A 24,301-nucleotide genomic window follows, 5' to 3' on the forward strand; every position below is an offset into this window, starting at 1 on the left:
CCACTTAGGAAACCTGAACGGAAACCTCTGGAGACTTTGCGCCCCACCCAAGTTTTCCTTGCGGTTCCCGGAGGTTCCTGGAGGTTTTTGTCAGTCTCCCTACCTGCTTCCACTACCTGCAAACTCCGGCAACCACCTGCAACTTCTGGGAAATGCATGGAAACCTTGGGTGGGGCGCAAAGTCTCCAGAGGTTTCCGTTCAGGTTTCCTAAGTGGGACAGGGGCATGTCCAGATTTTTCCCAAAACAAATATCCTCTCCATTTCCACCTGTCAAGTGCCCTTGGGATTTATTTGTACCAATCAAGACCCTTCTAACACTGAATTCCAGAGGAACAGCCCTAGTCTACCCAACCTATCTTCCTAATCAAGATATCACTGCAGTAACCCCCTGAACTGCCTCTAATATATTAAGCATCTTCCTTAAATAAAGGAACCAATATTGTACACCAGATGTGGTCTCACGAAAGCAAAACCTCCTGAGTTTGGTCAAAGTCCCTCCATGATAAACGGTAACATTCTGTTAGTTTTCCTGATTACTTGCCACCTACATATTCACCTTTTGTGAATTACGCACATGGCAACTCTGCCATTTCTCACCATTTGGACAATGTACTTTAAATAGTTTTTGACAAAATGGAGAATTTGACACGTTCCTGCTAAATACACAATTTGCCAGGTTTTTGCTCACTCACATCGATGTAAAGCCCTTGCAGCTTCAATAGCACCTCTCTGTCTTCTTCACCACTTACTCTCCTACCTATCTCTATACCATTGGTAAGTTTAGCAACCATACTATCATGAGGTTGAACTTTCCAAAACATATCACAGCGTTTAAGAAACATTTAGATGGGTACATGGATAGAATAGGGTTAGATGGATATGGGCCAAACACAGGCAGATGCGATTAGTGTAGATGGGGCATGTGGGTCATCATAGGCAAGTTAAGGGGCTGTCCCACTTGGCTGACCTAATTGGCGAGTTTAGAAGAGTTTGAAAAAATGACATGCTGAAGACCTCCTTCGACTATGTAGAAGACCTCCTTCGACCTCCCTTCGACTATGATAAAGACTATCTACGACTACCCTCGACTACCCTCGATTACCTACGACTAACATGCCGACCTACTACGACTAGACCTACGAGTAAAAAAGTATCGATTTTTTTCCCTGGCGACCTTTTTTTACTCACGAGCATTTTTTTAACATATTGGAAAAACGCCCCGACCTAGCTGAGGCCTCGAGTACGCGGAGACCACTCTCGAGCATGAAGGAGAGTTACGAAGACCTCCTACGACCTCGTGTTGACCATGCTGCGAGTATGAGTCACGGGCAAACTCGCCACAACTCACAGATTAGGTCGCCCAAGTGGGACAGGCCCTTTAAGCCGAAGGGCCAGTTTCAACAACCAGTCTCCTGAAGGGAATGGGAGTTCGAGGACAGGCCTTCCGGCAAGCCGTCACGTCGCTGCCGAGCGAAGCAGCAGCTGGCTGTGGCTGAAGAGGAAGGACTCCAACTGGGCTGCAAAGTGACCAGCACGAGGGGAAAACGGAGGGGAGCACACCTGGGATGCCAGGTGTTGCTGTTGAGCCCTCTGGAGGTGTCGTGGGCTTATCAACGAAACTCCAAGGAAGGAGGGTGCCCACCTGATGATTCCAATTGAGTTTTTACCCTTACCCCCACTCAAGATAGTAAGGTGCCAATTATAGTAGTTATTGTAATATCAAGTCCTATAAGCCCAACTGGAAGTGTATATCTCCCTTCATCCACAGCACATTACTTCTTCAAAGAATGCTAATAAAATAACTAAACAATATCACTTTCATCAAACTATGCTTTAGCAAGATGACCCTTTTTTTTTTCTAAGTGTCCAACTTTAACATCTCCATTATTAGCTTCAAACAATGTTCCTCTGACAGATGCTAAGCTGGCCTGTAGTTTCATGCCATCTGTTTCCTTCCCTTTTTGAATAAAAGAATTGCATTTTCTAATTTTCAGTCTGGTAGAACCTTCTCCAAATTGAGACGATTCTGGAAAATTAAAACCAAACATATATAAAATCTTCCACCCAGTTTGAATGGTCCATTAAGCAAGATATAGGGTGCCAGGTATGACTTTTAGAGACATCAAATAGTGGGCACTGTCGCTGTATTTTTTCATGTTGCTCCAATAACTGCCATGTACAGTATTTAGAACAATCTTTCGCCCAACTTGGAGTGATTGTTAAATATTATTTACGATGGTAATAGAACTTAAAGAAAATAGGGCGGCCCATCAGGGATTCAAATAACCAGCAAGTTTGATCTAGAAACATCTGAATGCCATTTTCTGCTATTAGAATCGTATGTGGGTCACCTAACTGTTAGGAAGAGAGAGAGGATTAATTGTCACAATCATAGAGCAGTGGTGTCAAGCTTCCTTGTGTAATGACTGGTTGAAGTCAATGTCATCAGTGCAAACCCTGTTGATGTGTTGCAAGTTCTTGCTGATCTCAATCTGTAGCCCAGTGGGTGCTATCTTTTCTCTTAAAGGAATATATCACAATACAAGTACAATATAACCCTTCAAGCTATAGAAGATTGTTGCTGAAGGAGTCCACATTTCTTAAGTAGCACTTACGTTTTTTAACAATGCGGTTGAGGATGCTCACCAGTTCAGCTGCAGAGATCTGCATGTCCTGCAGTGAAAGAAAGAATAGCCTGAGATGGTATTGCTGACACCTTTTCTCGTTGATCTAACAGGTAACTAAAGGACTCTTGAACTATCTCACCCCTTATTATTTCAGCAATATATTTTATATTTTATTCACAATTAGCTGTTAGTCCTTTTATAGATTGAGCTATTATTTGAAAGAATATTGCAGGAGTCCATCCACCCAGAAGGAATGGGTGATATTTCGAGTCGAGAAGAAGGGTCTCAAACCGAAATGTTACCCATTCCTTCTCTCCAGAGATGCTACCTGTCCCACTGAGTTACTCCAGCTTTTTGTGTCTATCTTCGGTTTAAACAAGCATCTGCAGTTCCTTCCTACACACTTTGTTTTTTAATCAAGATTCCAGCATCTGCAGTCTCTTGTGATTCCACAGTAACCTCCATTGTGTCAAGAGTGGTTGTAGCTCACACCAGGGGTCTCCCTCCAGTCCTGTGCCACTCACCATGACTGTCAGCTGCAGTTTACTCCTCCTGGGTACATTTGCTCACATTCTCTAGCTCCACAACTTTGGACACTGTTTCTCTTTGATCTAACATGTAACTAAAGGACTCTTGAACTATCTCACCCCTTATTATTTCAGCAATATATTTTATTCACAATTAGCTGTTTGTCCTTTTACAGATTGAGCTATTATTTGACAGAATATTGCAGGAGTCCATCCACCCCATATTCAGAGACTTCCCAACTTCCCTTTGAATGCCATTGTTGAGTCTGCGTTCACTACACCCATTGAGACTGCACTCCAGATCTCACTCGTGTCATAACTTTTCCCCAGACCACATTTTCTTTATGAATCACATCCATTCTACGACTCTTGGTTCTGAATCCCTTTCACCAATGGGAACGGATCCCTGCTTCTTTCATGACTTTAAATGATCTCCTCGATACTTCCTCTTTCCTGAAGAACCACCCCACTTTCTCCGAATGTCCCACATTCATGAAACCAGTTAGAGAATTTCATTCTGCACCTCACTCAGGAGCCCTACTGCCTCAAGAAGGCAGCATTTATCATTAAGGGTCCCCACCAACCCTGGCCTTGTCCTTTTCTCACCATGACCGTCAGGGAGGTGATAGAGAAGTCTGAAGTCACACACCTCCAGGTTCAGGAACAACTACTTTCCTACAACTATCAGGTTTTTGAACCAACCTGCACAGTCCAGATTCTCCCTTGACAACAGAACACTGTGGACCATCTTTTGCACTATCATGGACTTGTTTTTTTTCCTAGCTGTGTTTTGTACTATTATATTGTCATTTCCTTTTTTTGGGGGCATTTTTTGCACAACCTTCTTTCTTTTACTATCTTGCAAAATGTTGTGTTATATATGTATCATTTATGTTTTTGTGTGTTGATCTGCACGTGATGCTGCTGCAAGCAAGAGGTTCGTTGCACCTCTACCTCAACGTACCTGTGCTTACGACAATAAACCCCAATTGACTTGGGAGGATAGAAATATCCCAGTAAAATATCAGAAACACTCCAACATGCCACTGGCAGACAGAAATACTTACTTCTCCAGCAAGCTGTTTGAAAATACGGCTGAAATGTAGATCTTCCTCATTCTCCTCCCCAGCTGTTGTTGGTGAGGGCTGACCATGGGTGGAAATAAAACCAAAGGTTATGCAGTTGGTGAGGGTTCCCTAGGCAACTCCGAAAAGACATTTGCACCTAAAGCTGTTTGAGATAAGGTCTGAAAGCATGCAGGTACAGCAGGCAGTGAAGAAAGCGAATGGCATGTTGGCCTTTATAACTAGAGGAGTCGAGTATAGGAGCAAAGAGGTCCTTCTGCAGTTGTACAGGGCCCTGGCGAGACCACACTTGGAGTATTGTGTGCTGTTTTGGTCCCCTAATTTGAGGAAGGACATTCTTTCTATTAGGGGGTGCAGCATAGGTTTACAAGGTTAATTCCCGGGATGGAGGGACTGTCATATGCTGAGAGAATGGAGCGACTGGGCTTGTACACTCTGGAGTTTAGAAGGATGAGAGGGTATTTTACTGAAACATATAAGATTGTTAAGGGTTTGGACATGCTAGAGGCAGGAAACATGTTCCCGATGTTGGAGGAGGCCAGAACCAGGGGCCACAGTTCAAGAATAAGGGGTAAGCCATTTAGATCTGAGACGAGGAAACACTTTTTCTCACAGAGAGTTGCGAGTCTGTGGAATTCTCTGCCTGGTGGTGGCCGGTTCTCTGGATACTTTCAAGAGACAGCTAGATAGCGGAGTCGGGGGATATGGGGCAGGAACGGGGTACTGATTGTGGATGATCAGCCATGATCACATTAAATGGCGTTGCTGGCTCGAAGGGCCGAATGGCCTACTCCTGCACCTATTGTCTATTGATAAGTAAAAAGCTTGAGGACAGCAGCAGGTGGGTTTAGCAAGAGGGAGCTCCCATTTACCTGACCCTGTGAACAGGCCTGTAGGGCTCAGCCAACAATAATGTCAGCCCAATACCAACCATCAGCAAGGTCATGTGTGGCATGTTCCTGTGTAGCACAAGCCTCACGCAGTTAGAAGCACACTTTATAGTGTAAGGCTGGTTCTGTTAATATTTCAAACAAACCTTGACCTCACCTCAGTCAACTATAACTCCCTTCATTCTGTCACTTAGCCATTGACAAAACAAACTCATTTTAGCACACCAGCATCAGGATACCGTTTGTGTCGATGATTTTGCTTTTCCCTAAATTATAGGATCTTAATTCTCCTTCACCACATGCAAACCCCTTCACAGATTCGCTGATATGTTTCCTATTACTGCTTCAATACAGACCGAATCTCCTGTTTTATTCAATTGTATTTATGTCCACACTCTGAAGGATGAAGAGCTGAAGGATGAAGAGCTGAAGGATGGACCAATCGTTCAAAATCCCCTTTGCTGAACAAGCTATTAACAGAGCACCTGATTGTCTGTCAGCACACCACTAAAAATCATCCTGTAATTGAGTTTGCACTTCTGATTGTCTTGTTCTCAGTTTCAACAGTGGACGCAGTTTCAGGTGTCAGATCTCACTGGTGACACAGTCTGGGAGTCAGTCTTGTTGGTGATGCTATTGAGGGTTTTTGATAGTCTTTTCAGTAAGGTCTCCAGAAGTCTGGTCTTGTCAATGAGTCTGTCTGTCTGGTCCTGTTCATGAGACTACCTGGGCGCCATTCCTTACTTTCAATGTCTCTGTCTCTGTCTCTGCCAGATGTGCTTCCAAGATGAGACATCTGTGATCCGAGGTGTCCTCTTTCTTCAGTAAACATGGCTTCTCTCAACAGTGGCTCCCATTTTGTCCCATTGCTCTGCTCTCGCTCCCACAGGCCCCAGACAAAACAAGGATAGAGTCCCCCTGGACTTTATCATTCACCCCACCAGCCTCTGCATCCAAAGCATAAAAATCGCAGATTTCCATCACCTTCAACGTGATCCCACCACCAGTCACATTTTGCCATCCCCACCCTTTCTGCTTTCCAGAGTCCATTCCCTTCGCAACTCTTTGGTTGATTTAACCCTTCCCACCCCTCCCCAAGCACTTTCCACTGCATCCACAGGAGAGGTAACATCTGACCCTAAACCTCCTCTCTCACTTCCATCCAGCAGCCCTCCCTGGCGAGACAAGGATTCACGTGCACCTTTTCTATTCCACTTGGATAGCTTGAACATTGAATTCTCAATTTTCAGGTGCAGTACAGTACAGACATTTATTGTCACATACACCAATTGGTGCAGTGAAATTTGGGTTACCATGCAGCACACAAATAAGATGAACACAACACTATAGAATTTAACATCAAACATAAAAACATCCCCCACAGCGGAATCAACGTTTCCCACTGTGAGGGAAGGCAACAAAGTTCAGTCCTCTTCCACTTGGTCACCCATGGTCGGGGCCTATAACACCCATCTTTCTCTTTTCTCTGACCTTCCCCCACCCCAATGAGCACACATTTCTCTCACCATCTCACCGGTCACCCTGGTAATTTCCCCTCCAATGTATGCTCCATTTCTATCCCAATTCCCCATTTTTCTTCTCCTCCTCTGGTCCCCCTTCCACCATATCCCTCCCTACAGCTTTGCAATCACTCTTCTTTCATTAACTGATACCCTTTTGTCACTAGGCCTCCCCATCTGCTAATCAAAACTGCCTCTCTGTAACCAACTATCACGGCCACACATTGCCACCCATTGTCCAGTGAAACTGTCTGGTTTCTGATATTGTCAATGAGATTGGCTGGTGTCTAGTATTGTCAGTGAGACTGTCTGGGGGTATGGTCTTGTCGGTAAGGCTGGGTATAACGTACGATGACATTGAACAAGCGTCTGGAGTGGCAATGTGATTCATCATTAGCCCTTTTTCCCTTCCACTTCCCAGAAATTCCCACTGCTCTGCCAGTAATTTACCTTCAGCTATATCTGGAAACACCATACTAAGCTGCTTGTCATGTCAAGCTCCTGAACCCTGTCAAACCTTTAGTGCATTCCCATCCACAAGCATCTGGAGTTGTTGTGGCAGCACCTGACGCATGGAAAGGAGGTGTGCAGAGCGTTTCAATAAATGTATGCAACAGCAAGTCATGCTAGCACATGAAGAAACCTTGATCTTTTTCTTGATTTCCATTCTTTTCTCCCTCTCTTCCCTCTGCAAGTCTCCAGTGCCCTTAGCTCTATCAGAAACAAAGATGATTGGCTAGAGGAGAGAGTGAGTGGTTAGTGAAGATACTGATGAACGTGGAGACATGGTGTGGGTTTGACAGGTGCCTTGAAGGTACAATTAAGCAAGATCCACCAATTGAATGGCCAAGTGAGCCAAAGGAGTGAGACAGACCCATTCACATTACTCTGTGCTGGGTGACTTTTTCATGAAGCCTGCGCCACTGTTGACCCTGGCATTACTGGGTAATGGAAGAGGTATTCCGCCTGCCAATACTCACCAATTGTAATCGACTCTGGTGAGGAGAAAAGTGGAACCTGAGCAACGATCCATGTTTCATAGCAAAGGGAGTGGGGCGTAGTGCAGAGAGGGGGCAGAAAGCGAGACAGAATTCCAGTACCTTTGTTCATTTATGTTACAGACTATCTACTGGCTTGAGAAGGGTTGTTTTTGTGTGTGGAAAGGGCTTGACAAAGTGGACATCCTGTAGGCTCTTCTTTTTCTCTGAAGCCTCTGCATTTTACAGCACCTCTCACTTTCAGAAAATTAACGCGCGTGGGAAGGAACTGCAGATGCTGATTAGACACAAAGTGCAGGAGTAATTCAGCAGGTCAGGCAGCATCTCTGGAGAAAAGGAATAGGTGACATTTCAGGTCGATATGGAAGAAGGTTTCAGTCTGAAGAAGGGTCTCGACCTGAACGTCACCTATTCCTTTTCTGCAGAGATGTTGCCTGAACGGGTGAGTTACTCCAGCATTTTGTGTCTATGTCCACAAAATTAGCCCCAGGCTCTGCAGGGATTGATTTGGATCGAGAAACTCAAAACCAGCAGGAAGTATTCTGTGGATTCAAAGATGCAGCGTATGGGAGGAGAAGGGGCTACCATGGAAGTGTGTGTGTATAATGTAAGGATATATGGGCAAGCCTTTAGCGTGAGTAGAGGCTCTCTGCCACCTCCTACTTACTATATACTGCACCAACATTTACTCTCTTGTAGCACTGAAAAAAGTCTATAATACCCCCCTGTATCTCCTACTTGGATCTTCCTCTGCCTGCATGATCATCTCCAAGTCTGTCTCCTTGGTCCCCACCTTACCTTTGCAGAATAGTTCCCCCCACCCCAATCCCTCCACCCCCCACCAATACCTGCAGGTCTATGGCGATCCAGATTCATTTGTAAGCTAACATTCCCCCTACACTTCTGCTTCGGTCCCAACATTTCTCCTCAATCCTGGAACAGCTGACCTGAGATGATCTGTGGTTGGCGAAACCGAGACCACAATCCGGGCAGCTTCCCCCATCAATGTTGCTTCAGCTCGGTATAAACCCGCAGGGGGCACAAGCTTACTGTCCTGATGAACCCCAACCTGAACTGCCTTGCCTTTGTTTCCCTTCCCAAGTAACACCCACCACCTTCTGGCCTGGTCCACACCGTCATTGTCCTTACAGCTGCCAAGATTTTCTCAACATATCCATGAGGCTTGTCTTCAAAACAGCTCTTCATTTTCAAATCCCTCCTCCCTACATGATATCTGCCTACCCTACCTCTGTTTCACAAAGGTTACATCCTCTTGCTATACCCGCCCTCTATTCCACTCTCCTTGGGTAATCGGTCAGAACTCCTTCCCAGCCTTCACTCAGCTTCACAACTCAATCCCTCTGCCTACTTTTATTCCAAATGAACCTTCCTTACTTACAATGCTCTAAATATGCCTAGAATTGATTTTCTCCATCATCTATTATCTTTGGGGTTTTTTATTATTGCAAACATTGTCTTCACTCTGACAAATGCAGCAATGAATTTGTTCAAATGGCAATTATGAGGGAAGAGGTTTATTGGACAAGTTTTTATAAAACTACTAAGAAGACATTATGACTAAAGTTGTATATTATGAAGGGGACATAGCAACAATTTAAATTGAAATGTGCAGAATAATAAATGATCCTTCAAGGAAGCATCTGTAAAATCCAATATATGACAAAACTTAAAGAAAGGAAAGTATGCAATTATATCCTAACAAGTGGTCCTGACCAATAATAATCAACTGGAACATTAACTGAAACAATTGAAACCAGGAGCAAAGCTGTCCAAGAGAGGCATTAAACTCGACCACCCTCCAGCTACCTCAGTGAGAGAAATGGATCCAAGTTGTCCAGCCACCATGGTTAAATTGACTCGGTGGTGCTGCAAGCCAGTAAAGACCAGTAAAATCCCAGATTTGATACCAGTCCTGGCCTCAGCTGATTTGGGCAAGTCAACACCGAGGCTTGCTACAAATAACCTAAACTGTCCTTGTTCAGAGAGCGCAAAAAGAATGTGACTAGGATCCCAATCCCCACCCTTGCATGAGTGAGCGCAAATTGAGGATAGGGTTCTCTGAACAATTGGAGGCCAAGTCTGATAAGCCTTTCTGCGATGGAGGGGTCCACCGTGAGACACAGGAGCATAATAGTTCCACATCTGGCACTACAGGATTATGTCCCACTAGGGCCAGGACAAGGGGGAAATTGTATCTGACAGGTGAAGTGTAAGTTGCGTGGAAGGACACAATTGGTACTTGTGCTGGAGTAAGATTTGTGGATTACAATTTAGGTAGCCCTTGGCATGACATTGGAAGAATAAAGTCTTTGTTTAGCATTTTGTAAGATTGAGTTGATAGAAAGAGGAGAGTGGTTTTCCCACTGAGGAGTCTGGAGACCGCATGTCTCCCCCGAATTATGAACACCTGACATATGGACACCCTGTACATACAAATAAATGTTTGGGAGACTGGCGGGATGAATGTGGCTGGATTTGCCGGCTGCTGTAAGGTTACAGGCATCTACTGGCAGGTGGGGTTGGGGCAATTCCGTGACTCTTGGTCCTGAGGCACAACGATGGAGGCTGGATCGAGCTGAGAGTACTGGGAAGATGCGTTCACTCACTCACTGTCAGTGAGATCGGCTGGTGGCTGGTCTTCCAGCATCTGCTCGCTATCCCATCACAGTTGTTTATGTGATCCTCTCCCACACACTGTTTTTGTTCATTTCTGACTTAAGAACAGTTCCCAGGATCCGAACCTTTTCATTACCCGGGGCTGCCTGTTGTCCGAAAGATGGTTCTCTGAGCTTAGTGTCATGGAGAGAGGGTACAGCCAGCTCCCAAGAGGGGACAGCGACCTCTGCTGGCTGATGAACAAAAACATCAATGCCAATGGGAGGAAGAGAGGTGGGAGCTTATGGTTAAGTTGCAGGAGCTGGAAACTCAGAAACGATGGGCCTATAAACAAGATAGCTGGAGAATGTGTGATGCAATCAATCCATGACAGAACAGGGTGGGTCTCCAGGCACCTTAAAAGCTGGAAAATAAGCAATTTACTCCCCTCCACTTGGTTCATAGATGGACTGAAGCCACGAGTTCCAGGACTGATTTCTTTGACCACCATGTAGGATAAAAATGATGCACACAAAACACGCAGATTGGCTGTGAGACACACAATCCATCCAAGAAACAGGCATAAACCAACAAGCTTGGGTTAGTCCGCTGATTGTATACATTGAGACAGATCTTAAGCTTGTACGACAATGCAAAATGGGTTACGGTGAAAAGGCAGACCCTTTTACATCTATCCTGAATTTTATTTCTCAAATAATCACCATCTTACACGACTGCAGAAAGTCATGAGTAGCTCCAATATGTCTGAGGTTTAGTGCAAGCAGCCTCGGCATTCTCTATGCTGTAAGCCTGGGGGATAACTCACCCAGAGAAGATACTGGGCAACAGCTGAGTAGAATCCTACTCTAGGTATTAATCTAAGGAGGGCGATAATGAACCAGCAGCCCATTTTAAATCCTGCCCATTATGTTTCAATGCGGTGCGATATCAGAATAGGCCACTGATTCCCTGTTTACATTATTACATAATATCAACCCCATTAACTTTCTAGTGTTTTCATATGCTCTATGGATTGTCTCCTCCTTAGATTCAAGTAAGATCCAGCTGTGATTAAGTTCACAAAAATAACCTTTTTTCCTTGGGTCGAAATGTCCAAGACTAGAGGCATAGGTTTAAGATGAGAGGAGCAAAGTTTAAAGGAGGTGTGCAGGGCGTTTTCTTTTGGTGCGGTGCGCAAAACATGCTGCCAGGGGTGGTGATAGAGACAGATGCAGCAGTGGTATTTAAGAAACTTTTGGATAAGCACAAGGGAATGAAGGGATATGGATTATGTGCAGGCAGAGTAGATTTACGAGGATGTTGCCAGTATTTGAGGTGCTGAACTATATTGGGAAATATTGGGTAGGTTAGGACATTATTCCATGAAGGATGAGGGATGATCTAATGGAGGTATATAAGATCAAGAGGAGAATAAATAGGGTGAATCCCTATTTATCCCAGAGTATGGGAATCACAAACCAGAAAACATAGGTTTAAGGTGAGTGGGGAAAGATTCGTAGGAACCTGAGGGGCAACTTTTTCACCCAGAGGATGGAGGGTATATGGAACGAGCTGCCAGAGGAGGTAGTTGAGGCAGGTACTATAACAACATTTAAAAGACACTTGGACAGTACATGGTTAGCAAAGGTTGAGAGGCATATGGGTCAAATGCATGCAAGTGTAGCTGGGACATCATGGTGGGCATGGGGAATTTGGCCCAAAGGGCCTGTTTCTGTGCTTTAAGAATTGATTACTCCATTAGTTTAACTTGGCATCATGTTCTGCATGGGCTTGTGCTGTACTGTTCAAGAGTCTAAATAGATAACAGGACAGAAGAAAGTTTTCCATGGATGTGCACTGAAGGAATTGACAAGCTGAGCTTAATCCCGAGCACATTCCACCGCTATCGGCACATTCATTCTGGCTTTGTCACTGCAGAGGACGATCCCGCACCTGAATGTACCCGGTCGATGCATGCAAGTTAATGGCATCTTTCCCACTGCATCTTCCATGCTCTCCATTCAGGTGCGCAGCATTCCCCTCAGAGTACCGGATTTGTCCAAGTGTTTTCACACCCCATGCACAGACAACAGCAGCTCACGCACCTTTTTTTGAGCCGATAGAAGATGGTTAGGCAGAGGGGAAAGAAAGACCAGTTAGAGAGAAATGTAATCACAAAGAATTGCAGATGCCGGTTTACCAAAGAAGACACAAAGCACTGGAGTAACAGGTGCATCTCAAGAGAACATGGATAGGTGACGTTTCAGGTCAGGACTCTTCTTCAGACATTGCAGAGGGGGGGGGAGAAGCTGGAAAGGAACCTGCAAAAGAGGAACGGCAGGACAGAGCATGGTTGCTAATAGGTGAACAGAGACGAGGGGGATTCCATGGGCAGATTGTTGGACAAAGGCCATAGAAGAAAAGACAGGTGTGAGCCCAAAAGGATAAAGAACTGCGAATTTTGAAGCTCAAGGATAGAAAAGTTGCAAACTGTGAAGCCAGTGGAAGGAAAACCTCCTTGAATGTGTTCACCTATTACCGGCCATGTTCTGTCTGCCCCTCCTCTCTTCCAGCTCTCTTTCCAGCCACTCCCCCCCTGCCCCGCCTAAACCCCATGCAATCAATCTGAAGAAGGGTTTCTCGACTTGAAACATCACCTATCCATGTTCTCCACAGACGATGCCTGGCCTGCTGAGTAGCTCCAGCATTTTGTACCTTTCTCCAGTTAGAGAGAACATGGAAAGTAACTGGAAGAGGACAGGGCAGATAGTTTCAGCAATATCATCAATTCTGAATACTTCTTGTGTATTTTGGGTTACATTTTATCTTGGGTTAGTGGACAGAGGAGTGTGAATCAGGCACGGGTGAAAACATTTAAGACTAAGCATACTTCAATTACTGCATGGCATGGTCACTTGGCCTGCTAAAATTATAAAATCCACCTGAGGAAAATATTTCCCCGATTTTGGAAAATGTCCACTTTTTGAGAATGATACAATCGTGATTCTTTGGACTTTACAGGTTGCTGACCGTATGTGTTAAATCTAAAGTGTGTTAAATCTAAAGCTCATGGAAGCAAAGCAGGGAACTGGACGACACTGTTAGATTAGATTAGATTAGATTTCCTTTATTGTCATTCAGACCTTTCGGTCTGAACGAAATGCTGTGCCTTTGTATCTCCAAACTACCTCATCACTACATCAAAAAGATGTCGGCTCTGGGAAATGGGTCTTTTGCTGTTGTGGACAGTGAGCATCAACATCAAGCTCCGAGATCACTTTTAATATTGTTGGAGAATTCAAACTACCGAACAATACGTCCTAACAGCCCCCCCCCCCCCCCTGCTCCACCACATCAGCCCCCCTTCCCCACATGTTTCACCCAACCACATCAGCACCCCCCCCCCCCCCCCCCTCCCTCCTGTGTACCAAAGGGTACTTGCAAATTCCACAGCAAATGTACTGTGGCTTCATACAAAATGATAAGATCAGAAGTAATAGGGGCAGATTCGGGCCATCAGGACCCATCAAGACCACTGCACCATTTAATCATGGCTGATCTATCTCTCCCTCCTAACCCCATTATCCTGCCTTCTCCCCATAACCCCTGATCCCCGCACTAATCAAAAATATCCATTGACTTGGCCTCCACAGCCTTCTGTGGCAAAGAATTCCACAGATGCACCACCCTCTGACTAAATAAATTTCACCTCATCTCCTTCCTAAAGGAACTCCTTTTAATTCTGAGGCTGTGACCTCTAGTCCAAGATTCTCCCACTAGTGAAACATCACATCCACTCTATCTGAGCCTTTCACTATTCAGTAAATTCGGCTTCACTCAATGGGATTGGCCAAGTATTGTCAGATGGTGCATCCACAGTCCAGGTTAGGACAGTCTGCTCAACCAAATGACATGTATGATCCACACAGTCCGGACATGGGGATATCAGTTCAGGTCCTAGTCCCTGACAATTTAATCCCCTAAATCCTTTGTTGCAAGAATTTAGCATGAAGAGGGTGTGAAGATGCATGCATACTGGGAGAATGCATTACCCCAGCAAGCAAGCAAACTAAAACCGTCTGCCCTGGTTATTCTGATCTACTGGCTTAACTTTGGAGGAAGCTTGGTGGCATTTCCACTCAAACGAAAGAACAGGCAAAGCCTTAAAGGATTAGTTGGCTATAACTTCAGAAGTAAAAAGGGGGTGAACATCAGAATGGGATCTGTCACTGAGATGATCAGAAACAGACTTTCATAAATAATATAGTAAGGTTACTCAAAGGTAAAACGATGAATAGAATTAAAAATGGTACTAACCTTAGGGTTGTTGGCTATGATCTGGTTCTCAGTTTCCCTGAAATCAATAGATCAGATATATATTTATTATTGGGAATAAAATATTTTTTTCCAAATTTCCTCCAGTTTTAAACTGTATTAATTTTTTCTGGAGACAGGCTCTCACTACCCAATGATTTCTCAGGTTTGTAAACATGAGGCGGGCCCATTGTCAGAGCAGCAACATCTACTAACATGCAGTTGAATTTGGTGTGGTTACAGTACTATGAACTATGCAAATTATACACTAAAAATGCTGCTGATACTCAGCAGGTCAGATAGCATCTGTGAATGCACAGAAACAGTGTTAACGCTTCAAGTTGATGATCTTTCAACTTTCTCTCTCCATAGCTGCTATCTGACCTGTTAGGTGCGTCTAGCATGTTCTGTTTTTCAGTTCAGATCTCCAGAAGCTGCAATTTTAAAATCAGTTCTATGCACAAGACCCTGTCGGCAGAAAAGGCATCTAAAATCAGGTGATTCTGTTTTTCCAAGTGGTGTCAGTTTAGTTTATTGTCACATATGCAGTGAAAACCTTTTGTTGTGTGCTAATCAGTCAGCAGGAAGACATGATTACAATCGAGCCATTCATAGTGTATAGATACATGATAAGGGAATAAAGTAAAGCCAGCAAAGTCTGATCAAGGATAGTCTGAGGCTCACCAAAGAGGTAGATAGTAGTTCAGCACTGCTCTCTGGTTGTGGTAGAATGATTCAATTGCCTGATAACAACTGAGAAGAAACTGTCCCTGAATCTGGAGGTGTGCATTTTCACACCTATACCTTTTGCCTGATGGGAGAGGGGAGAAGAGGGAGTGGTCAGGGTGCGACTCGACCTTTATTATGCTGCTGGCCTTACCGAGGTAGCGTGAGGTATAAATGGAGTCTGGGGTGTTCCACAAGTCACTGCAATGTCCAATGCCATGTGTTTGGAATGTTATGCATTCCAAATGCAATGTAATTTGCATTTGGAAAACACACTCTTCTTCTGATGAGGACAAACAGACTCTCATTATGGCCGGAGCAGACAGTGGGTTTATCGGTCTAGTCTGGACGGCTGGCCAACAATTCCCTCAGCTGCTCCCCTCCCAGTCTCGGTCCCCGCTTGTGCTTGGTGAGAGGTCACTCACTCTGACAGGTTCTGTTTCTCTGAGAAGACCCTGAGGACAAACTCGCCCTCCTGGTGCGGTTCGTACGTGGAAGGGATGATCACATATTCACCCGGGGGTAGCCTGAAGCGCTGTGATACCTCCCGCAGGTTAATGTATGACTTTGACCTGCTTCTGGAGGCCTGGTAGAGGAAGAAATCTTTGGGAAGATGTTGCTTATTGCTGTACATCTGGGGGAGGAAAAGGAACAAAGTAAATTAAACATTCTTTTCCAAGGACTGGCAGGATTGGCTGGAGAGCAACATTTCCCACTGCCAAGTCACCAATCAAAACAAGAATAATACAGGTACTTCCCAGGTAATGGCAGGGATCCATATCTGAGAATTGTTCATTCCAGGTGCATCTCACAGGTCAAAAATGCAGTTGTGAATCAAGTTCCCAGTCAGCAGAAGATGTCTGCACTCCGCAGTGACCAGCAATTCCATCTGCCAGACAATTGTTTATATCTAGGACAGAATCTTAAATGCTGGTTTAAAATGAAGATAGACACAAAAGGCTGGAGTAACTCAGCGGGTCAGACGGCATCTCTGGAGAAAAGAAATAGGTGACGTTTCTGGTCGAGACCCTTCTTCAGAAAAAGGATCTCAACCCAAAACGCCACCTCTTCCTTTTCTCCAGCGATGCTGTCTAACCTGCTGAGTTACTCCAGCTTTTTATGTCTATCTTCGCTTGTTTATAAACTCTGGGCTGCATACAAGTCAGGTGTTCTAAAACTGCATGCTAATGGTGATACTGGTCAGCAGATAAATTGGGCAGAACAATGACAGACGGAATTTCATCATAAATGTGAGGTGAAGCATTTTGCAGGAATCAGTGTTGGACATACATTATGAATGGAAGGGCCTCAGGGAGCATTAAGGAACATTGATGTACAAATCCATAAACCCTTGAATGTGGCAGCACAGGCAGATAAGGTGATGAACAAGGTGCATGGGATACTTGCCTTTATTATCCAGGGCAAGCATCTAGGAGCAGAGAAATTATGGTACTGCTTTATAAAGCATTGATTAGGACACAATTGGAGAATAGTTTACAGTTTCGATCTCCATACTACAGGAAGGATGTGATTGCATTGAATGGTGGAAGGAGATTCACCAGCATTTTGGCTGTGATGGATTGGTTCATTTGCGATGGAAGGCTCGATAGGCTGGGTTATTTCCCTTGGAGCAGTAGAGGCTGAGGGAGATCCTGATAAAGGTATACAAAATTATGAGCTGCTCAGATAGGATGGATAGTAAGAAACCATTCCCCACAGAAGTGTCTAAGATTAGAGAGTATAGGTTTAAGATGAGTATTGGCATTGGCTTATGATTATCACATTTACCGAGATACAGTGAAAAGCTTTGTTGTGTGCAATCCAATCAAATCATACTATATACTAGTACAATCAAGCCATACACAAATACAACAGGCAATGCAAAGAGAAACATACCAGAGTGCAGAATACAGTATTGCAACATTATAGCATTGCAGTTGACAGAAAATAAGTGCAAGGTGTGCAAGGTGCACAGTGAGGTAGATTGGTAGATTGGGACTACGCTTGATTATGGGAGGACAATGCAGCATTCTAATAACAGTGGGGAAGAAGCAGGGAAGTAGGAGGTTTGGAGGGGATCTGAAGAAGCTCTCTTCCACCCAGAGGTTGGCTGAAATCTGGAAACTACAGGTTGAGAAGGCGATGGAGGCAGGTACTCTCACAACAATAGTGAGCTATTTGTGCAATATTTGAATCATCAAGGCACAGAAAGATACAGAACAAACGCTGGCAAATGGATTATCGGTAGACAATTGATGATCAATGTAAACATGAGCCTGTTTCTGTGTTGTATGGTTCAATGACACAGTAAAACTAAATGGAAGGAAGAGTTCTCCCTGCAGCAAATTGAAAAATTACAACTAAAAAAGGCAAATTTTTGTATATAAAATCATGAGAGAAATAGATTGGGTAGATGCACAGAATCTCTTGCCCAGAGTAAGGGAATCGAGGACCAGAGGACAAAGGTTTAAGGTGAAGCTGCCAGAGGAGGCAGATGAGGCTGGGACTATCCCAACATTTAAGAAACAGTTAGACATGTACATAGATAGGACAGGTTTGGAGGGATATGGACCAAGCGCAGGCAGGTGGGACTGTGTAGCTGGGACATGTTGGCTGGTGTAGGCATGTTCGGCCAAAGGGCCTGTTCCCACACTGTATCACTCTTGACTCTAATTAGGGAATTTAAAATGTAAATTTATTGAGGGGCTCAAGAGATGGGCCAGGCTAAAAACCGGTGGCTCCAGAGTGATAATTATATGGTATAATTCCTGGCTCGGGAGGGTTTATTTGTGAAACACAACCATGTTATAATGGTTAAAAAAAACACACACACTCCTTTCAGAACTGAATGATAGAATACACAGGAAACAAAGCACTGCAAACATGTTAGAGCAAATGAGCCACGTAAAACTTGTAATCGCAAATATTAGAACAAACGTGTTGCAGCGATCTACAGCCATCCTTTGTTTATTTACCTCCTTTGGCACCTTTAAGAAAAAGAAAAAAAAGACAAATATTAACATTTCCATCAAAATCTAAAACATGCAAATATATACTCAAACTTTATAAGCACAGGGAATGTATCTGTAAGGCAAAATTTACAGCACCACTAGTTTTGGTGCGGCAATGTGTGGGTGGTGAATGGGGAGGAACAGCAAGTCTGGGATGTCCAAGCTCAATTAGCTGCCCTGCTCACACAGTCCAGGCACACATGAAGGCATGACCTGGCTAGGTCTGACAGCCTGTCAGCACCTCCTGTAGAAGAGTGACGACAAATTAATAATCTGTGATTTGTCACAGATTTGTAAAAAAGACTCCCACATTTCCACACTTTGATTGAAGGTGAAGAATGTTGCTGCATTGGGCATGGATTTAAACCCAACCCAGTTAAGATCAATATCTGACCTGCCTGCTGGGGTAGATTTCCATTTCCCTGAGCGGGGATTATGGTGGTGCAATTCACCGACCGTAAGGAAGCCAACACCGATCTCAGGGGAAAGGTGAACATGCAGTTTTGAAAACTGGAGTAGAATTTCCTCCATTACATTACAATCACAATGAACTAAAAAAACCTTGGAGAAACGAGGAACTGCTGATGTTGGCTTACAAATAAAGATACAAAGTGCTGGGGTAACTCAGCGGGTCAGGCAGCATCTCTGGAGGTACTTGTTTTGGTCAGGACCCTTCTTCAGACTGCTTGTTGTGGGATGGGGGGCGGGGGTGGAGAAAGCTTCAAGGGAGATGGGGCAGGACAAAGCCTAGCAAATTATAGATAAAACTAGAAGTGTGAAATGTGAAGCCAGAGGAAGGGAAACACATGGAAGAGGAAGGGGAGGGGATAAATGGTTGTGCACCTAGGTGGGACACAAGGAAGGGGGCCGGGTTTGTAGGTTAGTTACCCAAAATTGGAAAATTCAATGTTCATACCATTAGGTTGTAAGCTACCCAAGCATAATGAGGTGCTGTTCCTCTAGTTTGAGTGTGGCCTCACTCTGTCAAGAGAGGAGGCCCAAGACAGGTAGGTCAGTAAAGGAATTTACTAGAATGTTGCCTGGGTTTCAGCAACTAAGTTACAGAGAAAGGTTGAACAAGTTAGGGCTTTATTCTTTGGAGCGCAGAAGGTTAAGGGGGGACTTGATAGAGGTTTTTAAAATGATGAGAGGGATAGACAGAGTTGACGTGGAAAAGCTTTTCCCACTGAGAGTAGGGAAGATTCAAACAAGGGGACATGACTTGAGAATTAAGGGACTGAAGTTTAGGGGTAACATGAGGGGGAACTTCTTTACTCAGAGAGTGGTAGCTGTGTGGAATGAGCTTCCAGTGAAGGTGGTGGAGGCAGGTTCGTTTTTATCATTTAAAAATAAATTGGATAGTTATATGGATGGGAAAGGAATGGAGGGTTATGGTCTGAGCGCAGGTATATGGGACTAGGGGAGATTATGTGTTCGGCACGGACTAGAGGGGTCGAGATGGCCTGTTTCCGTGCTGTAATTGTTATATGGTTATATGGTTATATGGAATGGGAAAGGGAGTTAAAATGGTTAGCAACCAGGAGATCCAGGAGCCCTTGAAGAACCAAGCACAAGTGTTCAGCGAAACGTTCGCCAAATCTAGCATAGACTGGATCTGGATACTGGATCTCCCGACTGCAAACTATTTTAACTCCCCTTCCCATTCTCATATTGACCTTTCTGGCTGGAGCCTCCTCCATTGCCAAAGTGAAGCCACACATAAACTGGAGGAACAGCACCTCATATTCCACTTGGGCAGCTTACAGTTTTAATGGTATGAACATTGAATTCTCCGAATGTAGGTAACTTATCTACAACAGATGCTGTCCAATCTGCTGGGTAGGATCAGAATTTCTTTATTATTTTAGTCTCTTTCTCCCTGTCATTTCTATTTCTATTTAGTTAAACCTTTTGGTTCTAACAATAAGAACTACTTGAATTAATAGAACAGCTTTAAAAAAGCAGACAACTTGCTGTCCAACAACACTGTTGGAGGCTGTGTGGGAGTACGGAGGCAGACCACTCGCATATTTTCTGGAACTGTGTAAAGATAAGGCCATACTGGGAAAATGTTAATGCAGCTGTAAATAATATCTTGGGTTATAAAATCCCAAATACCTGCCCTGTGATGTATCTGGGGCGTATTAAAGATAGTGTAAAAATAGAAGATACATATTTGATTAAAGTTTTGCTTGCAGCAAGTAAGAAAGCCATTACCAGGCAGTGGCTTAATGAAAAAAGTCCAAAACAGGAACAGTGGTTAGAAATTGTGCGAAACATCTTTAATATGGAGAAATTGACATATTCCTTGAGAGTCAAGGAGGATTCATTTGAGAAGATCTGGGAAAAATGGACTGTTTATTTGAGCCATGACATCAATTAGATAAATGCCGAACTAGATATGGGAAAATTGCGTTATATAGAACTAGATGGTATGTTTGTATGAATGTTGAATTATCTCCAGATAACTAATCAATGTAATGGTTTTTCTTTTTTTAATTTGGTAAGTGAACCACACGGTCTTGTTCCAATTTTTAAAATTTATTTACTTCTTTTTTTTTCCCCCCCATCTACTTATTTTTTTATTTTGATTGTTGTTTTTCTTACTTTGTTTAATTATGGTGATGGTGTTGCACTGTTTTGAAAATATCTCTTAAAAATCAATAAAAATTTAAGTGAAAAAAAAAAGAACATCTTTAAAAATGTAAAATGTACAAAGATCCTGATCGGGAATGTTTCATTCACAACAGTTTCATACCTGCATATATGAGTAAAAGCTTAGTTTAAAGGAGGGGAGGAGGAAAGACAAGAGCTGCAAAGCCTAGATATCATTAATAAACTTGGTGTCAAAAGAGACCAGAATTGGACATTGGGCTGAAGGGGTTAATGAAATTGTGAGGGTTAAGGCAATGAAAAGATAGGGTAGGAATTGTGAAATCCAGGTATTGGTAGATCAGGAGTTAGAAACATAGAAACATAGAAATTAGGTGCAGGAGTAGGCCATTCGGCCCTTCGAGCCTGCACCGCCATTCAATATGATCATGGCTGATCATCCAACTCAGTATCCCGTACCTGCCTTCTCTCCATACCCTCTGATCCCCTTAGCCACAAGGGCCACATCTAACTCCCTCTTAAATATAGCCAATGAACTGGCCTCGACTACCCTCTGTGGCAGGGAGTTCCAGAGATTCACCACTCTCTGTGTGAAAAAAGTTCTTCTCATCTCGGTTTTAAAGGATTTCCCCCTTATCCTTAAGTTGTGACCCCTTGTCCTGGACTTCCCCAACATCGGGAGCAATCTTCCTGCATCTAGCCTGTCCAACCCCTTAAGAATTTTGTAAGTTTCTATAAGATCCCCTCTCAATCTCCTAAATTCTAGAGAGTATAAACCAAGTCTATCCAGTCTTTCTTCATAAGACAGTCCTGACATCCCAGGAATCAGTCTGGTGAACCTTCTCTGCACTCCCTCTATGGCAATAATGTCCTTCCTCAGATTTGGAGACCAAAACTGTACGCAATACTCCAGGTGTGGTCTCACCAAGACCCTGTACAACTGCAGTAAAACCTCCCTGCTCCTTTTTATTAATTTAGGTTGGCCTAGCTCAGGAATACGAACAATCAGGCCTGGTGCAAGTCAGGTGATGGTGGCGGAGTTCTGGCCGAACTCAGTTTGTGGATTGTGGGGTCTCCAGGCAAGAAACCCCGCTTGGATTATGAGGTCTCTAGGAAAGGAAATGAGGGATTCAGCAAAAGATGTAGTACAAGGAGCAGATAGATAATATTGTAAGGTGGAAGTTGAGCCAATGCACAGAGATATGGTGTTGGAAGTCAGACTAGCAACTGGATACAAATTATTGATGATGGGTGGTATGGATGGGGTGGTTGAGAGCCTCTTGGAGACTGATTTTTCAGATGCTTTGCTGATAAAAAGCAGGTGAGTGAGAAAGAGGAGGGCATTGTCACATCCTTCATAGAAACATAGAAATTAGGTGCAGGAGTAGGCCATTCGGCCCTTCGAGCCTGCACCGCCATTCAATATGATCATGGCTGAACATGGGTTCAAGCACAAGAACAGGAAGGGAGGATTCTTGTCACTAACTAGATAAAGATGGTTGTGGTTTGTGACCATGTTAAGGATCACTTCAGTGCTGTGGCTGGGAAAGAAATCTGATGGTAGGGAGGGGGGGATGGGGTTCACACAGAACATCTAACATGACACAAACAAGTTGTCAGGCTCGTCATCTCATGTGTAGGAAGGAGCTGACTTAAACTGAAGATAGACACAAAAAGCTGGAATAACTGAGCGGGACAGGCAGCATTTCTGGAGAGAAGGAATGGGTGACGTTTTGGGCCAAGACCCAAAGTCTGAAGAAGGGTCTCGATCCGAAACATCACCCATTCATTCTCTCCACAGATGCTGCCTGCCCCGCTGACTTACTCCCGTTTTTTGTGTGTCTATCTTAGTCATCTCATGTTCCTGGGGCTTTAGGCATGAGTGATCCTTTATCTAAATAAACAGCCTTTTGCTTTCCTTTTCAAATGAAAGATGCCCGAGTTAAAACATTGTCTGATTCTCTCTCCATGGATGCTTCCCAGCATTTGCTGATTTTATTCCAGATGTTCATTTTTTGGATTTCCTTTGACTCCTCTTTCTTTCCAAGATTGCGCCAATCATGAATGGAATGAGTTCATCGTCTGATTCCTAAATTTGTCTGAACTTTATCTTCGGAAGTTACCTCGTAAATTGCAAATCCAATGGTGTGAAAGCTGACGCCTATCTTGCGCTCCTTACGGCGGTTCTTTTGCATCAGAGCAACCACAAACGTGCAGAGGACTTCATTGTCATCCAGATCATCGTCCTCCTCAAATAGTTTCAGCCGGTACTGCGGATTTGTCCAGAACGTGTCTGAAATGAAGAATGGAGGGAAAATGATTTGTCACTGGTAGACAAAAGTGCCGGAGAAACTCAGCGGACGCGGCAGAATCTATGGAGCAAAGGAAATAGGCAACATTTCGGGCCGTAACGTTGCCTATTTCCTTCGCTCCATAGATGCTGCCGCGCCCGCTGAGTTTCTCCAGCATTTTTCTCTACCTTCGATTTTCCAGCATCTGCAGTTCCTTCTTAAACGATTTGTCACTGGTGATCTGTTCTCACAGAGTCTAGAAGTAAAGAGAACAAAATACTGGAGATGGAACCGAGAAGGGAAGTCTAGATGGTGCAAAGTCTAAGTCTGAGAAAAAAAGGAATAAACAAACTGGGGAAGGAGGAGAATGAGAGGGAACACATAATAAAACATAAGCAGTATTGCAGAAAAAAAGGAAACCAAGAGCAATAAAATTGGCATCAGAAAAATAATCAGATTGTCCACAAAGACCCAGTGCAGGCATTTCCTCAGGCAGTACCCACAACTCTTATCTGAGTGCATCAGGCACCCATTTTGCTGTCTGGCTCTTGTCAGGAATAGGTCGGCTACACTCCATCATTGGACCACACTGTCTAACGGGAGCATTAGCGCGCTGGAGAGCCCCTGATTCACTTCCTATATCACTATTCTGGGCGGGATCCATGGCCTGATTTCCTTCTTAATGACAATCGTGCAGCTTCAGGGAAGGAAGATACGTTTATAGTTTGAGTTGGCACATTCTTCTGTCACTGCATGAGTTACCTACAGGCATATCCAAAGATATGCACATCAATACGTTAGTTGCCCAGTGTAAATGAAAATGTACCCTGGTGTGGATGTAATATCTGGGGGTGATTTGATGGGAATGCAGAGAGAATAGGTCACAGAAAAAGTTAGCTGTGAATGGGGCTCATTGAACCAGTATAGACTGATGGGTAAAAATGTCCTCCCGTGTCATAAGGAGATATGAAAATACTAAGAAAATATTATTAGCTCCTTCACAAGACTTGGAAGTTGAATACAGTCTCCTCTCATTCCAAAAATAAGTAAACAGTGAAAGATAACTGTGGAGGAGGAACAGG

The 24,301-nt window shown here is 43.9% G+C and overlaps 1 protein-coding gene across 4 annotated transcripts in view; it reads right to left on the reverse strand.

Annotated features, from left to right (window-relative positions):
- Positions 1-24,301, reverse strand: part of capn3 (calpain 3) — a 97,975-nt gene that overhangs the window by 12,540 nt on the left and 61,134 nt on the right. For 3 of the 4 annotated variants that reach the window (XM_033026696.1, XM_033026695.1, XM_033026698.1), the window contains 7 exons: positions 23,052-23,221; positions 18,280-18,291; positions 15,730-15,938; positions 14,582-14,618; positions 7,294-7,386; positions 4,223-4,300; positions 2,617-2,674 (listed from right to left, as the gene is read on the reverse strand). In XM_033026696.1, the coding sequence (XP_032882587.1) occupies positions 2,617-2,674; positions 4,223-4,300; positions 7,294-7,386; positions 14,582-14,618; positions 15,730-15,938; positions 18,280-18,291; positions 23,052-23,221 (657 nt within the window). The remainder of the gene's footprint in view (positions 1-2,616; positions 2,675-4,222; positions 4,301-7,293; positions 7,387-14,581; positions 14,619-15,729; positions 15,939-18,279; positions 18,292-23,051; positions 23,222-24,301) is intronic. The other variant, XM_033026697.1, reaches the window with a different exon arrangement.

The sequence above is a fragment of the Amblyraja radiata genome, chromosome 9 (genome assembly GCF_010909765.2).
Source record: "Amblyraja radiata isolate CabotCenter1 chromosome 9, sAmbRad1.1.pri, whole genome shotgun sequence".
NCBI classification, from domain to species: domain Eukaryota; kingdom Metazoa; phylum Chordata; class Chondrichthyes; order Rajiformes; family Rajidae; genus Amblyraja; species Amblyraja radiata.